The sequence below is a fragment of the Andrena cerasifolii genome, chromosome 7 (assembly GCF_050908995.1).
Source record: "Andrena cerasifolii isolate SP2316 chromosome 7, iyAndCera1_principal, whole genome shotgun sequence".
Taxonomy (NCBI): Eukaryota; Metazoa; Arthropoda; class Insecta; order Hymenoptera; family Andrenidae; genus Andrena; species Andrena cerasifolii.
This window is the reverse complement of record NC_135124.1, coordinates 8,276,530-8,293,665: the sequence shown is the minus strand read 5'-3', so window position 1 is coordinate 8,293,665 and position 17,136 is coordinate 8,276,530. Positions and strand designations below refer to the sequence as shown.

General features: G+C 50.3%; 2 protein-coding genes across 8 annotated transcripts in view; one reads left to right on the top strand and one right to left on the bottom strand.

Annotated features, from left to right (window-relative positions):
- Positions 1 to 3,513, top strand: part of Ds (dachsous cadherin-related 1) — a 291,395-nt gene extending 287,882 nt beyond the window's left edge. For all 5 annotated transcript variants that reach the window (XM_076817177.1, XM_076817182.1, XM_076817181.1 and 2 more), the window contains one exon: positions 272 to 3,513. In XM_076817177.1, coding sequence (XP_076673292.1) covers positions 272 to 2,600 — 2,329 coding nt within the window. In that variant the 3' untranslated portion in view covers positions 2,601 to 3,513. The remainder of the gene's footprint in view (positions 1 to 271) is intronic.
- Positions 3,514 to 3,675: 162 nt separating this feature from the next.
- Eaat2 (Excitatory amino acid transporter 2) lies at positions 3,676 to 14,201 on the bottom strand. 3 transcript variants are annotated; one of them, XM_076817314.1, is made up of 11 exons: positions 13,710 to 14,201; positions 12,329 to 12,454; positions 12,041 to 12,248; positions 11,317 to 11,359; positions 10,991 to 11,244; positions 10,668 to 10,901; positions 7,850 to 8,044; positions 7,630 to 7,764; positions 7,438 to 7,546; positions 7,250 to 7,368; positions 3,676 to 6,091 (listed from the first exon to the last, which is right to left on the bottom strand). In XM_076817314.1, the coding sequence occupies exons 1-11, from the start codon at positions 13,882 to 13,884 to the stop codon at positions 6,043 to 6,045; spliced, it is 1,647 nt and encodes a 548-aa protein (XP_076673429.1). In that variant the 5' UTR covers positions 13,885 to 14,201; the 3' UTR covers positions 3,676 to 6,042. The 3 variants fall into 3 exon arrangements, with proteins under 3 accessions (XP_076673429.1, XP_076673427.1, XP_076673428.1); XM_076817312.1 differs by having other exon boundaries at positions 7,234 to 7,368; positions 13,710 to 14,027; XM_076817313.1 differs by lacking the exon at positions 13,710 to 14,201 and adding an exon at positions 12,645 to 12,768.
- Between the last annotated feature and the right edge of the window lie 2,935 nt (positions 14,202 to 17,136).

Genomic DNA, 17,136 nt, shown 5'->3' with positions numbered 1-17,136 from the left:
TGAAATGACAAGGTAAACAGTTATTTATGAATACTTATTTCTTCAAATTGATGAGTTAACATTTACATCTTTGATTTTTCACAACTTTCGCATAAAATAAAAAGATGCGCAGGACATACTGCTTGCCTATAAGAATCACAAATAATAGAACAGTATAACTTACTACGGGAAAACTGTGTGAAATTAACGCGAGGGACGGATGAGGGTTAAAAAGATCGACGAGTAGAAAGGCTTCGTTCGTTACTACTTAACGGTGGCACTAATGTTTCAGGTATGTTCTGCGACTTGGCTCGAAGAACGAGAACATGACGACCGGGTCGTTAGTGGGAGACGAGCCTGTCACGGTGATCGTGACGGTGGAGGACGTGAACGATAATTACCCACGGTTCTTGGAGGAGCTTCATCAAGTGTCGATCAAGGAGAACGCAGTCCGTGGGACGGTAGTCGCGACGCTGCGCGCCAAAGACGACGACCTGGCTGGAAGCGCAGCCGCCAACTTGGTGTACGAGATCACCTCTGGGAACGACGCTGGCCTCTTCCGCGTGGAGAAAACCACCGGCGCGGTGCTGGTGAACGCGACCCTCGACTGCGACCTGGAGCCGGAGATCTACAATCTCGTGGTGATGGCCTGCGACAGCGACCCGGTCTCTCCTCTCTGTGCGCTGGCCAGGCTCAGGATTCGTCTCGAGGATGTCAACGATAACTCCCCTAAATTCCCAGTGTCGGAGTACTTGGAGTTCGTCGGGGAGAACGAACCTATCGGGACCACCGTCTTCTCGGCCCGTGCCTCGGACTTGGATCGCGGGATCTTCGGATCCTTGAATTACTCTATAGTCTCCGCTGCCGCGACAGGCTTCTCCGACATCGATGACAGCTGGAAGCTGTTCGCCGTGGACGGGAAGTCCGGCACAGTGACGACGCGCGCAGTTTTCGATTACGAGCTGCGTAATCGGTACGCCTTCACTTTGCGAGCCACCGACACCGGCGGCCGAACCGCCGCCGTGAGAGTCAGGGTGGAAATCGAGTCCAGGGACGAGTTTTACCCTCAGTTCACAGAGAGAATGTACAGATTTGGGATGAAAAGCGGAGCTCAGGTGCTCCCTGGAACAGTGATTGGGCATGTGACGGCGACGGATCGCGATAAGGGACCTGACGGTCGGGTCGTCTATCAGCTGACTTCTCAGCACCCTTACTTCAAGCTGAATCGCACCACGGGCGCGCTGATCGTGAAGCAGAAGTTGATTCACATCGACATGGACGTGGAAGAGTCGTCGCGGCTGGTGGTCAGCGCTAGCTCCGGTAGGCAGGGTTCTTTATCGAACATGACGGTGGTGGAAATCACTTTGACGGACGATAACGATGTAAACGAAGCAAGAGGCGCCACGGCTTTGGCCACCCCGACAGACATCGGCTCCAACATGGCTGTGGCTGCAACCGGAGGCTTAGCAGACTGGGCCTTGGGTCTGCTGATCGCTCTCCTCCTGTTGGTCATCGCTTTCGGAGCCACTTTCTTGTATCTACATCTCCGAAACCGAAGGCACAAGAAACCCGGGTCGAAGCCGGGTCTGAACGGGGAGAGCAACGCCACCGCCTCGAACAGCTATGTGGATCCAAGCGCTTTCGACACCATTCCTATCAGAAACGTGACTGGAGTTGGTACAGCGGGCAACGGGGGTTCGGGGAATGTTAACGGCGCGGGGGGTGCCGCTTCCTGTCAATTCGCGCCCCCAAAGTACGACGAGATACCACCGTACGGTACCTCCGGCCAATCCGGACAGCAGCAGGCCACTTCTGAATTATCTGGCAGCGATCAGTCCGGATCATCGGGCAGAGGCTCGGCCGAGGATGACGGAGAGGACGAGGAGATTCGGATGATCAACGAGGGCCAGCAGACTGGGGACTCTGCGAGCGATCTGTCGGTCCACAACACTCAGGAATACTTAGCCAGGTTGGGTATCGTCGACCCTCCAGCTGGCACACCGAGAAGACCACCCGAAGCCCTGCCTCTCGATAGTTTACATTTGTTCGAGGACGAGGCTGCCACGGAAGCGGACATCGCTACATTGATCTACGGAAAGATCGGCGAACCTGGAAGACCGATGTCGGGGTTGGAAGTTCCTGGGGGGCCGTCCATGAACGGTTCTTTAAGCTCCATCGTGCACAGCGAGGAGGAGCTGACGGGATCGTACAACTGGGACTACCTCCTCGACTGGGGACCTCACTATCAGCCCCTGGCCCACGTGTTCAGCGAAATCGCCAGGTTGAAAGACGACGCTGCGAGCGTTCAAAGCGGAAACTCGGGAAGCAGTGGCAAGACCAAGTCTGTACATAAAGCTCCACCTCCGCCGTTGCTCACTTCCGTTGCTCCGAGATCGTTGGCGGCTCCCGCGCTGGCCAGGGGCATACTACCCAGGTCACCGATCAGCCACGATGCATCCACGTTCCCCTCGGCAGCCCTCAGCCCGAGCTTCTCTCCGTCCTTGTCCCCTCTCGCCACCAGAAGCCCCAGCATCAGCCCTTTAGTGCCGCCTGCCACACAGAGGTCCAGCCAAGGCGCCAACAGGGGGATTCCAGTTACCGACGCCGAGCTGAGGATCTGAGGACACTTCGAAATCATCGTCGCGTTGCGTCAGGTGTTAGTATTAGTCACGCAAAGCCTTGAAATCCGCGCGCAATGTGTCGAGAAGGATGGGCTCGCGCCAACTCGATGTTGCACGGCTCCAGTGCGCGGTGTGTATAAAATAGAGACTCTAAGTTGACTGACCTTCGATGGGATCCTCGAAGGCGCCATGGTGCAAATATTTTATTCCGCTCGTGATAAGCAAGCGCTCCTTTTTTTCGCGCGTATCCGTAGTATCGAAATGAATTTTTGTAGATAATCTTATCTTGCTGCGAGGCAACCGAGGCGCGAAATGTACTTAAGCGTATCGTCGGCGAAAAGGAGGCGATTGCACCGATATTCCTCTATGATGATATTACTTCTCTTTTTGTACTATACGACTGTAACTTGCCGCTTCGATCGTCGATAGCCGATCGATCGATGGTCGATGAAATACTCGATTCCTTGTAAATAAGTGACGCCCGGCGCGGGCGCTTAGCTACTAATTGTAAGTGATCGTGTAAATAATACTGTTACGAATGGACGAAATAAGGGACGATTTCGCCTTATAATCAAAACGATAGACTGCCTTTGCGCGGGGTGAATTCGATGCCGACCCCCACGCTCGCGGAAAGCCGCGGATGTACAGTGACCTAATCTCTCGAGGAACCGAGGTGAATCCAGTCCACCTCTCGAATAAACGTTTCCCCGTGCATGGGGGGGCGGCGTCGGGTAGATAATGCGCGGCCACGAGCGGACCGACTCGTTCCGGGAATTCGCGGTGGCGCAACTACAGATGCGCCCTTTAATTTCCCTCATCTAATGTTTACTTCGCGTTCGTCTGCCGAATGAAATCTCGATGTAACGGTAGACGTAACTTCAGCCAGGTATATATATATATATATATATATATATATATATATATATATATATATATAAATATACGTGAACGCTAGGAAATAGATATGTCATATTTTGTATAAAAAGAAACAACACTTTGTACAAAGACTCTCCTGTGAGCCAAGGATCCACGTCACGGTGGATCTTAAATAAATGAATTTTTTAGGAAACTATGATTCTCGTGTTCTCACGTCCTTTATTACTTTCCTGTGGTAGGAAGATGGGGTTGAGCGAGGAGCAGGGGTAGTTGGAAGAAAGCACAACGCTTAATCTCGTATAAACCTGCATCTTGTTATAGAACACGTTGAGCCTTATAAGTATATTCACACATAGTCTTTCAAGTATCTCGATAAATTCTTTCTCTATTCTCCCCTCCAGCTTGCTAGGCTATAAACAAAGCACTTTATCGGTCACTGTTCGAAGGTAAAATAAAGCCGGTGTCGCGCAATACGGTGTGGCACGAGAAAACTTCAACGTGAACAGCTTTCGGTTGCAACCCAATAAGTTGGAAAGCAAACGGCGAAGCAGGATCGTACAACGGAAATAACGTTCGGGCTTGGAAATCAACGCGAATCATTCGGGGGGGTTAAACGACGCACTACAAAGCTCTATTTTATCCAGTTAATTCCTATTAGACTCTAACATATGAAATGTCCGACTTTCATGTATCGATCTTCTAAACCTTTCTTATTTCAATAAATACCTTTGCCTACGTATCATTTTAAAGCCGCGAATTTTCGGTTTCCGATCCGATCTTCATTTCTTTTGCTTATGTATCTAAGCAGTTTCTTCTTCGTGGTATTGTGCTAAACTCGAAACGATGCGCCAGAAATTATGCCATTTCTCCTTCGCGACAATCACACGTTTCAATGACGCTATTAATCACGCGATTAATAGTGTAGAAGCTGAATGAATGAAACTTTACCTCACCCGCCATATCCTCCTGCCCTGTCGCCAACGGATTATCATTTCTTTAAACACCTCGATCATCTCCTGAGCCGAGAAGCTTTTGTAAATCAAGCAACTGGTGGAAATGCCATGAAAGAATTTCTTGATACCGGAACTCCGAACTTTTGTACAAATGGAATCGCGAAACTCGGAACTAAATGGAGAAGATGCGTGTATCGCGATGGTTCTTATTTTGATGAATAAAATTTAATAGAAAACAAGCTATGCGGACTTAAAGTCGTCGTTAAACATCGGACATTTCATCTGTTACGACCTAATACATTTAAACAGTCTCTACGGTAGAACACGTATCGACCTACGTACCTAGTGCCTAGAGTCAGTGAATTCTCCTCGTAATTCTCCTATAATGTTACACGTATGTAGTATTTATATTAAAACGACATATTGAAATGGCATGTCCAGTCTTGAGGCTGCCCGTCAAAGAGCGCTATCTGATCTTCTCCTTCGTTCGTCCGTACTTTGGATTCGAAACAGGGGACTGTGTCTCGAGACTTAAATTAATCTATGAGGGAGAACGTTAATTGTGAGTGGCGCACAGAGGCGGGATAATAAACGCAGTGACCTCGGCAGGTGGACGCGACCAACGTTACTTTCTGACACACGGTTCGGCCGCCGCGAGGTTCACCGAAAACTCTGCGCACCGAGCTGCTGTGGTTGTCAATGGTCTGAGAGTTCAGTTGAATGTGAACAGTTACAAGCTAAAGGAACCTACATTAAATGCGTCAAACGTGTCATTGATCACAACATCCCTAAATCTACTTGTCCCTGGTCGAATACGGACCGCAGAACATGTTTCTACGTCATTGCCAACAATCGATCCGGATCGAACGTCGTAGGGACGATGACCGAACGTCACGAACTGTTCGTGGTGCCGCGCAACGTTTCGCTCGTTGCCTGACAATGGAGAGACCTAAGTAGTTGACAGTCGAATGTCTACGTATCGATGGGAAAAATTCTTGTGGCAGTACAATGATCGATCACCAAAATTATTGTTCGGGCGATGAGCCAATGCTGTCGTGAGATCGATAAATCAGGGAGCTTCTTCTACTTTCACGGCGGCACGTTTGAGTGCCGCGTTCAAAATAAGGCACCACATTCGACGCTGTTTTTGCGCGCTCGATCGCTGAGACGATCGTTAAATGTTCGGGAGTGCAATCGAATCGGTGATCTCTCGATTTATTCCAAGTATTCACTCGAAGAAGCCACTACAAAAGCTGAATAACACTTCCGTTATTGCTACGCCTTCGAGGTACTCGTGTAGTTTACACCTCTTGATATTGACTTTGGGTTTGATATTCGGTATTCATCCTGTCGCCCCGTTTCGAGGCCAGATGCTCTTGTCGTGGATATTACAGCGAGAGCGCATCCCGTGACGCTCGCAGATCGTGATGGGTCGTCTCATCGACTGTAGAAAAGACAATGTGATAAAAAGGTGGCACCCGCGCCCACAATGTACCCTTTCTTTGATCCTCGTTGAAACGCAACTTTCACTCGGCTATGCCGCGAAGAAAGCGCGCGTTCGTTAACAATACGCTCGACGATATTTTATAACTAAAATCCGGATGAACCACTGGTCAGACTGTCTCCTCCGTAACGCTCCTGGGGATCTGCAACACGCTGATGCTGAAACGAAACAATAGGATTGAGGGGCGACGTCTTCGACGCCAACGTCGATTCGAGAAGCAGCAGTTTTAACAAGCGGGAGATGATGATCGCATTGGGCGGAGTAAATCGATCGGCGAGATGATTGATCAAGCGTTCCGACCAGTCTCGAATGACACACGTTGCTATATTTGACAATGAGCGGTGAACGTCCGTGCTTGATGGCCGTAAGGTTGCAGGTCGCAAGTGCCGGGCAAGAGTCGATACAGCGATACGAATCTAGGAACCGTCGATTCGACAGCGGTATGAATTTTAGAAACTTAAATTTTAAATACAGGCGCTTCTGCAAGCGTCGCCGTTTGATTACCGTTGCAAAACGAGCCCACGGTCGAGGAACTCGGCTGACGCAGCCTCATCACTCGCTGGACCGTGCCGCGTAAACAGACGATAGTCGAGAGAAGCAGCACTGGTTTGCCGGTAAGTTAAATGCGTTCCCTTTCCCCCCCGACGCCACGCTCGATTTATCGTGCCATGCACCCTTAAGGTCATTGTGCGGCCATTTGCACAATGCCAGTACGAAAGTTCGTTCTGTTCCTTGCATGAATCACTCGGCTGGTACGCTACATTTGCGATTGATTGGTTATTTATGCGCTATGCGGTACAATGATCTACGGCTTCTAGGTCAGAGCGGCACGATTCTCGCTGCACGAACGGTCGACCGTAAATCGCGGGGGATACGCTTAATAATTACGCGGCCGGTTATAAAAAGAACGCGCACGGGTGAAGCTCGTGGGCGGACGCGGTTACGTTTCGCCCCGAATGAGCAGCTCGCTCCTTAAGTTACTCGGACGATGATCGATATAATTGACGCGGGTCATTGATTATCGTGGGGGAGGAGGGAGGGTTTCGACTGTATCCAGCGGCCAGAGAATTGAAAGATGATGCACGAAAACAAGGAAACGAAGAAGCTCCTCCGCGCACGATGAAAGAAGCCTGCCGTGAATCATTTATAAATGCCAACGAATCGACCCGAGCAGCCGTTTGCGATTGCCGAGCTAATCGGCCCCTTCGGACGTAGCGAGGTAGAATAAAAGACGATAGCGAAAACCAGGATGATTGCACGCGATCGTTTGTGATCGTACAAAGTGATAGCCTAGCCCTACCAACAAGCTTGTTTACTTGGCGATGCCGGCTATCCTCGTGTCGTCCTGCATCTCGACTACGATGGTGTCAGGATCAGGTACTCTGTTGGCGGAGATGCATCCGTTTGCGATGGTCGTCGGCAGAACGGTCTCCGACTGAAAAGTTAGTCGCGCATCAGCCGCTGGCGTTTTAACCCTTACCGTCTCGGCCTGCTATTGTCGTACCTGATAGGCTGCCGCGTCCAGAGCCATCAGTTCCTTCTTCGACAGCTGCTCGACTACCGCAGCCGCGTAACAATCTCCCAGCATGTTGTTGGTGGTGCGTATGCGGTCCCTAGATTGGTACAGACGTAAGCATGACGTATGGCGATCCGAAGATCACCTATCATCTGTTATTCCTCGCAGAACGATACGTACACGAACCAGTCGATGGTGAATAACAACGAGACGTTGTAAACGGGGGCGTCGATGGCGCTTAAGACGACAAGAAGTAGAACGAGGGCGGCGCTTGGAACTGAAGCCGACGACACGGAGGCGGCCGTGGACGTTAAACTTGAAGAAGAAACGTTCCAGCGTTACGCGCATGCCCCGGCTGAATGGCTATTGGATCGGAAGCTATTAGAATGGACTTGCTCACATGACAGTTATAATCTCGCCGAAGCCGAGAACGATACCGTGCATCTGCGCGATGAATATGCTGGCCACGGCGACGAACAGAGCCGTGCCGTCCATGTTAATGTTGCAGCCGATCGGCAGAACGAACCTGGTCACTCGGGGATCGACTCTGAGCTTGTCCGTCATCAGGCGGAACGTGACCGGGAGCGCAGCAGCCCTGTACAAAGCTGCGTTAGGAATGATCGGGCGACGCACGGTTCGATTGATATAGAAGTATCATTTCTGCGCGCTTCCTTTGCTGGTGCCCACGGCGGAGGGGTCATTCTGGCGGAAGGTCGTCTAACAAACTCTCGCAAAACTTCGCTGGTTATTACGTGATTCTGAATGATAAACGATTGCAACGAGTTGGATCAGCGCGGATCAAAGGATAGAAGAAGGCTGACGAGTTACGCGCTAAAACCCAATTGCTAGAGCACACAGAGGTGACGCACGCAAGTTCTATCGACGGAAATGCTCGGAGAAGCTATTGACCAGAATGACCGCAAGACGAACTGAAAATCGAACCAGGGGTTAATCGGGTGGACGTGCTGTCGCAGGTGATCGCCCCGTGGTGTCTGGCAGTCGGCCTAACTCTGTAACAGACAATCGTAGGTACCTTCATGTTGCGGCCATCGATTACTTACCAGGCCCACCCTCGATCTCTGAACCACCTGCAAAAGGCCGCGTGCAGCGCGTGTTCTAATACATCATCATGATATTCATACAGTCTCTGTTCAGATACACTAAGAGCTGTTTCTCTCAGTCACAGTGTACGCACAGTTGTGTACGCTCTCTTCTGGAAAAAGTTAATCCACATAGAAAACAAGTTGAATTAGATATTTGCGTGGCAGGACGTTACAACGATCTCGAGCACCGCGACGATGGGACGGAAAAGGTTCGACGCGTCACATTCAAGGAACAATCGGGTTACTTGATCGTTTGCTCAAGTACGAATGCTTCTCTGTCCCACGATGCATCGAAAGGGGACGGGCAGGATACGAACGTGAACAGAATGAAAGGGAAATTCGAGGGACGACTGGGGTCGGAGGGGCGGAAGCGGGTATGGTGAAAGGGGAGCACGGATGTCTGGTGAATAGCGATGGATAAACTGAAAAAATGATCGTTGCTTCGCGTGATCCGCAACAATGAATAGTCAAAGAAAGAAAACGATCGTAGTTCAGCAGTTCTGGCCAGTGATGGACGTCGCCGTCAAACCTGGAAGAGTGGGCTCGACGCGAGCAAACAATATTTTTTTCAGTTTCCCTTTCTTACATGGAAAATGCTTAAATAGTAACATTGTTCGGCGCGGAAACCTCGTTCGGCCGTATCTTCCTCCTCCACCCTATGTGTATATTCCTGGTGACGAAAAGATGGAAGATTCGGATAGCTAATGGCCTCGAAGGCTTCCGCGCCGATAACCAGTCCAGGTGACACGGAGTCAGCTGATTTCCGGCTCAAGAGACACTGACAAAATCATCCTGTCCTACGTGCGTTTCTGCACTTATGCGTGTCCTTCCCACCTTTGCTTTTATATGTACGTGTAATACTCCTTTATCATCGAGTCCATGTTCATCCCCTCGAAATTTCGGTTTGCCCGCCGTCACCGAAAGTTCGCGGTTTCGTGTACAACCGGGAGTATCCGCATCCTAAGTGCCACCAGGAACTGCATACCTCTCTCCCTTTCTCTCTCTCTCTCTTTCTTTCTCTCTTTCTCATTGGTCATGATGGGATCTCCCCATAAGAAATGTGAGAACATTAAAGAAACGTAAGGAGGAGCCCGACGAGGGATCGATTTCGGACGGGGAAGAATGAATGATTCGTCAGCGTTCAACAACGTACTGACGTTGTGAAACGCTATGTAAAATTGGAGCGATTTGGAATGGAAAACGGGACCACGGCCTCGCAAAGCCTCCTCTCGGCTGGCTGAAACATATTGTCTCTATCAATCGATTCGAATCGTGTACTCCTGACCTCGTTTCCCTATTGACTTGAACCCGCCGCAATTTCTTAGAATGGTTGGCAAACGGAACGGACACGCCGAAAACCGAAAACCGCAAACCAAGAACTGAAAATTCAAAACCAAAAACTGTAAAACAAAAACTGAAGATTGAAAACTGAAAGCTGAAAACTGAAAACTGAAAACCAAAAACTGTAAATCAAAAACTGTAAATGGAAAACTAAAGATTGAAAACTGAAAACTGAAAACTGAAAACTGAAAACTGAAGATTGAAAACTGAAAACTGAAAACTGAAAACTAAAAACTAAAAACTGAAAAGTGAAAAGTGAAAACTGAAAACTGAAAACTGAAAACTGAAAACTGAAAACTGAAAACTGAAAACTGAAAACTGAAAACTGAAAACTGAAAACTGAAAACTGAAAACTGAAAACTGAAAACTGAAAACTGAAAACTGAAAACTGAAAACTGAAAACTGAAAACTGAAAACTGAAAACTGAAAACTGAAAACTGAAAACTGAAAACTGAAAACTGAATACTGAAAACTGAAAACTGAAAACTGAAAACTGAAAACTGAATACTGAAAACTGAAAACTGAAAACTGAAAACTGAAAACTGAAAACTGAAAACTGAAAACTGAAAACTGAAAACTGAAAACTTAAAACTGAAAATCGAAACGCAAAACCGAAGATCGCGCGATGAGAAATCGAAAGGAGAACACCGCGTTGGATCCGAGTACGAAAAGCAAAGGGGTGAGAATCTAGATGACGATGACGACCGAGGCCATGTGAGGCAGGCGTAATGGGTACTCTGAAGGTCGGGCTGAGTTCGAAGATCGACGACTCACGTTGATGCCATGGCGAAGGCGGTGAGAGTACCCTGGGCGAGGCCGGCGTAGAATTTAAAAGGGTTCTTTCTCACGAACGCCAGGTAGATCAGCTGCATGATCACCAGCTGATAGAAAAACACACCGATCACGATCGTGACGATGAACCAGGCGAGCTGCGACATCACCAGCGCCAGATCGGATACGCCGAGTATTTTTCCAGCTATTACGGAGGTGATGCCCACCGGTGTCATCCTAAGAACAATCGAACAATGCCGGCGCTTGAGAATTCATCTGTCCGTCTTCTGCCTTCCCTGTTTCTCGCATCGGTCACTTATACGCACCACATCACTGTCGACACCATGCGCATGATGACTTCGAAAACAGCCTTGAAGAAGTCGATCACGATTTGGCCCTTCTCCCCGAGCGTACCTAAGAACGTGCCAAACACCAGGCAGAAGAACACTATGCCCAAAGTGTTCGTGCCGCTCCGGTATTGAGTCACTCTCATCATCTCCTCCTCGCCGAGGACTTCCGTGGACATCGAGTCGGAGAGGTTTCGAAAGGGCTGCGTTTTCGGAACGTATACAGTGTGTGCCTGGCGAGAAAAAATTCAATGTCTAACACAGAACGTACCGGTTCACCCATCGTTGGATAATAGACAATTTACCTGCTGGAACGCTGCTTGGAAAATATTGTCCGGAAACATGTTCCTACGAAAAGGGTCGAGTCAGAGACGTTTTTTATAAGCGTGTTAATCGATAGCCGCGCTTATCGGCGGATGCGTCGGTCGCGACGATATGCGCGAGGAAATATACATTTTAAGCAGAGCTGTTCGGTACGCACGATCGATATACACACGTCTATTTCCATCGCGATGGGTATCACACTCGATTACGATGGCTTTAGAAAAACTTCACCGATCGTGACGATGCGCGACCTTAATCCTCCGCCGAGATGGTCGTGTTGCCCCGATAATTTATCGCCGCGTGTAAATAGGAGAGGAGAAGCACTGCCGAGCAGCGTGACAAGTGGATGTGTCGTTTAGGTTCGGAGCAACGTTCACTCTCATGGAAACGTATTAAACGATGTTATCGCCTGGAGCGGGCTACTGCCCCGCGTAGATACATAAGGCGGGCTAGTGCAATCGATAAAACTATTCCAGCAACTGACAAGGTTACCGTGAAAAATCTTCACGATATCCCTGTCCGCTGGGACGTGAGTGGAACGAGTCAAGCGTTGCTCCGACGACCGGGCAAAGGACTCCATTTTTATCGTGGGAAAATTCCTGAGAGCTGTCTCCGTCCGTGACGACGCAAACGAATGAAAATAACGATTGCGATCGATATCCACGATAGGTACGAGGTGGCTGCGCGACGACACAAGGCAACTACCTTCCCAAATCTAAAAGGCTGTCCAAGATGTTGACAGCTCGTCCGTTGTGCGAGGTTGTCATCGATTTTCTTATTCCAGGATTGCCCGGATGAATGAGGAGAACCAGGACAACGCCAAGGACAGCATTCAGCAAGGACGAGAGTATGAAGTAGACCAAAGTGCGGACGGCGATCATTCCGTTCATTCTTGCGTTCAGGCTTGCCGATCCTAAAATTTACCACCGATTGCGTCAGTAGGTCCACTTAACATCCCCAACTACCTTCGCTGGTGTACTGTGGCTGCTTTACCCGATATAAGGCTGGCGATCACCAGCGGTAAGATCATTAACTTCAACAGCCTCATGAAGAGCTCTCCAGGATAACTGATTAACATAACTGCGTCATCGCCGAGGCCCAAGGGTCGCAAGCCGAACCCTGAAAGGAATAACGAGGTTAAGTCCGGCTTCTGAAGGCACTTCTGAAAGGAGAGCGCATCGCTTTAAATGTAACAAAGTAGAGCTTTACGTTGACTCGCGACGGAATAAATCACCGGTCTCTACACGTAGGTCCATACATATGGAAGGAGTAAATTATAGAACAAATTGCTTTATCGACGTATACCAACCAAGTGGATGATAGGTTTCTGTCAAACACCCTGCATAATTGAACCGGAGAATCCACGAAACAGGCAACGCGGCGAAAACGGAAACACGTTGACGGCTCTAGAGTCTGTCGGAGCGTCTCTATCTACTTAAAGCCGTAGCTCGTGCTGCGTAGATGAAACGTCTGCCCAAGGTTGTCCTTCCGGCCCCGCGGGGGCGGAGTTAATTAGATGAGACTTTTGAGGGAAACCTCTCGCCGATGATTGGCACCTTTTAACGAGATATCCTGAGTGCGGATTACGTAACTGACGCGAGTTTCGCATCGGGGCGTTCACGTTGCTCGTACGCGGGACCGCTGATGATCCTTTCGTCTGTCAATTAGGGCACGCGAGGCACACGAGGCACCGCCCGTCCCTCGCGAAATTAATCGTCTCCTAACGGCGATAGCTGGCTAGGAAACGTCATCGGGAAGTATAGATCGAACGATTACGAAGCCCCGATCGTTAAGTAGCGCGCATAACGAGTCGTTATTAACGCGCGCATAACGGCTCCACGTGACGCGCGAGGACGTCTCGTTGTCGGTTTAAAGAATAAGGGGGTGCGAAAATTGTTGTTATCTATAGCCCGGAATCGATTCGGCCGTACGGCGCCTATCGGCCGTGGAACTAAAATCGGCTCGTATCGGATGAACTCGACCTTGGCACGCTTCCTCGTAATGGATGAAAGCGTAGCGTGCTTTTGGCACCACTCGGCCATTACCTAGAGCACATAACGCGCTTCTGAACCAGCTATACAATTTTTTGTCCCATTTACGGCCGCGCCTTGGACTCCACGAATAAAGAGGATCCGCGGGTGTGTGGAAGTTTGTCGGCCAGGCACACGGCGGCAATGACGCACCGTTCCGCCGTTCCCTCCTTTCAGCCCCAGTGCGCACGCGATTGACATTTACTTGGCATATCGATGATCTGTTTATTTACCGACGACGGGACATCTTGTCGTACATGCATCGAGCACGCGAACCATCTACCCGATCGTGCAACTTTAATCTCTAATGTTATCATCCTGAACACGATGATCCCGTTACTCACCGAGTGTCACGCCGAAGAGGACGCCTGAAAGGGTGACTACGAGAAGGAGGTTCTCTCGCAGGAACTTCCTGGTGTCGGCGGTCACCTTGCGGGGACCCTGAGAGGCCGAGACGTCCTGCCCGTCCATCTTGGCGAACAGGTACTCGGAGAAGCGAGCCGAGGACTTCTCCTCCATTTCACTGGGCCGCCAGTAAGCGGCGTAGGTGGTGGCGGTGGAGCCGGTCGCGCACGAGGAGGCCGATCCTCTGGCCGATCGCACCGTTGATTCTGCCAAGCTCCCTTCTCGCGATCTTTCGCGACTAACGGCGGGGCCCCGGCAGCACCACGGCGACGACGGGTTGCCGTTTTGGGGATGTTTCGGGAAATCCGTGAGGAACGAGCAATCACGCGCTCCCAGCAGACGTGCCAATAGCCTGGCGGCCTTTCGAGTGCCTGGTAGCTCGATCGTGGTATCGCGATGCGATTCGACTCCCTTCCAACGGAGTCGACGACCACCCAGCGATCACCACTCGCCAGACAAATCGGTGAAATCCCTACTCGAGCCTTCTCGGGCTTTCCGGATCCTTCTGCTACGTCGCGTACAGTCCGGGCGGGGGCTTACGCTGTCGGTGATCGCCGCGATAACATCGACGAGTCGGGAGGAGAGAAGATGTCGATGAGGAGGAGCTCGGGATTGATCTTGCTGCCGAGGTCACCGGGCTTCTCGAGTGGATCTTTGGTTCAGCTTCAGCGTTCGCACTGTTGCACAGGGTCAGTTACCTCTGAGAGCTGGCAGCTTGCAGCTTGGGGCAATATCCTTGGTCTCCGTCAACAGGGCGAACACGGCAGCGGCTGTCACTCGCTTATGAAACAGGGCGGAGCGGATCACCCGGACAACGGCGGCGCGGCGGTCCAAGGGAACAGCGGATAAAACCTGCCTGCCCACGAATTTTCGACGGAGTTTCAATGTTCGACACGCTTGTCGCGAAGGATGAGCCCCAACTGGCCGGTCACTGGCGGACATATACGTATTGATTTGCTGGCTCTCCCCCTTTCTCCCGACCATCTCTCGCCACGTCGTAGGGCTGATCCGGAAGGGCGCGTGCGCGAACTCCGGCGGCTAAGTCGGTCGCCAGAAACGAGGGTTGTGCACCGACGCCGATGATATTGCCGCTTGATTGTGCATCGCAAACGACGACGGTCAGAGGGAAAAATACAAAGGGGCCGAGATAAAGGAGCACGGAAGCTTTGATACCTGAAAGGGGCGAGGTGTGTAACGCTTCCAAGGCCAGGGCAAGCTTTCGCTAGATGAAAATGCATTAGCCGAAGGGAATTAAATGAATCTGGCAACGAGCAAACCGAAACCGCTTGCTCTTGATCGTTAAGCCCTTCCACTCCAATGTCCTAGATACCTTCGCTGCTCTGATTGCGTAATAACGACTTTAGCATTCGCGTAGTCGAGGGGGATGGTAGCTACGGGAATCGCATTAACGAGGGAGACTTCAATTCGACAAAGATTATTTAGAAAACCGTTCGACAAACGCTGCTTCTACGAGCAAGGGCTTCCCGATGCTTTAATACAATTGGAACCCACCCTTCTGTCTATACCGTCGAAAACACAGCGAAACGATATAACTTTACGTCGCACGGCAATGCACTCGATAACTGTCCGACCGAGGACGCGCTCGATCTACTCGCGTCCCATCACGGTCGAGGTACAGAATAGACTCAACAGACCCTTACACTTCCGTGTCGCATGCAGCATTATCGATTCAGAGTGGAATTCCATTGCAACCCTACTAGCGGTTAGAATTGAAACTAAACGTGGCGATAATTGCTACGATACAACGCAAATGCGATTTTTGGCTAAACACGGAAATGCAACGAACTTACAATCAGAAGCTCCCGCAAGATGTGAAGTCTACGCATCCTACACCTCCTCTGCGTTCTGATCATATTGACTTTTACTACTGGGAACGCAGCAGGCGCTTGATACGACCAGCGAGAGGTGGAAGCACCGCACTTTACTGCGATCATTTACATAATATTAAATAATTTCGAGGTATAGATTAGAGCTGGAGTCGTCATTAAATTTGTACTTTTATCGACAGTAAGGTCACTGGATTATTTAACATATTGCTTTTATAAATATTTGTGTTTTCCAGTCGCGGGGACACGGAATAGCTTTTACCCTCGGCGATGCGATAATCGCGGGGGGGGGGATTGAATTAGTATCCCGAAATTCTATTAGCCTGCGTATCCGCGAATAAGTTCCTCCTCCAATCTTTCGTCTTTCGCGAATTCTATTTGAAGCGACGGTAATCTTGAGAAACGGATCCACTGTTATCCGACCGCGTAAATCGCTCTTTGATACAGATCCGATTGTTGCATTCGCATGATAAATGCTTGTCGAAATACGTGATATAGGCGATCTATCGCCGGTGAACTCCTTCGTTTCGGAGGGACAGGGTCACCGTTGCTGAATAATGGAAGGCAACTTCTCGTCCAGGATCGTTCCGGTGGAACGCTGCTGGCTTCGGATCTCATCCTCCTCGTAAATAATCCACGGCCGCGAGTATAACAGCAGCGGCAGCAGCTTCTATGTGAGAGCTTCTATTTATCGAGTTCCTCGGCCGTATACAGCTACGAGCATCCACAGGCTTGTTACGCGCGCGAGGAGATCGGGCCGATCGCTGGCGGCTGAATTTTTCACGCCCGCTCGATTCGCCGGCTGAAATAAAGAAGTACGGGCGATAGCGTTCCGTTGAAGGAGCGAGCACGCGGACTCGCCGGTGATCCAAGGATCTCGTTACGAAGGGAATGGCGAACGAACGAGGAACAGATTCAATTTGTATCGCGAGCCGACGCGAGCAGCGCAGAATGGGAATGGGGTGGAGAACTAGGAACGAGCAGGTGAATTCTTGTGATCGGATTGCCGTGACGCTGGTGCGCGCATCCATGGGCTCTTGCCGCGCGCGCCTAAGCGGATCAAACGATGAATGAACGTCACAAGGGTGTCCTAATGAAGCTGGAACAAAAACAGTTCATGAACGACGGCCTGATTGGAAATCCTACGAAACACAGATTATCGATTCGCCTCTTCGCGCTGGTCTATTTATCTACCGGTTCCGCTCCTCGAACGGAGCCCAATTTCGAAGGAATTTAAGCCTCGCGGATTGCGTCGGGGTGGATGTAGAGGCGTCCTAATCTACGCCGACGTCCCGCAAATTCGCCCTTCCCCGGCGTCAAACAATTAGCGCGCGATCAAATTCAATAATCCTCCGCGACGCTGATATAGTTGCTGGGCATTGTAGTTTCAGATCTGCGTCGTGCTTGTCGTAAGCGTAACGCGATTCGCCCCTGTTTATTCGCGAACTGTCTAGCGAAACGGTTTACCGAGCACAAACGGGGGTAGTTACGGGAACAAAAGCGATCCAGCCGGGAATAC

What these genes read in the sequence shown, in the direction of transcription:
- Eaat2 (XM_076817314.1), bottom strand. Translation starts at nt 13,884, where the DNA reads ATGGAGGAGAAGTCCTCGGCTCGCTTCTCCGAGTACCTGTTCGCCAAG. An exon ending in AGCCTTTTAGATTTGGGAAG is followed by an intron (nt 11,360 to 12,040) that starts GTAGTTGCCTTG and finishes CCCTTTTCGTAG; the next exon opens with GAACATGTTTCCGGACAATA. An exon ending in GGCGAGATTATAACTGTCAT is followed by an intron (nt 7,765 to 7,849) that starts GTGAGCAAGTCC and finishes TTCTTCTTCAAG; the next exon opens with TTTAACGTCCACGGCCGCCT.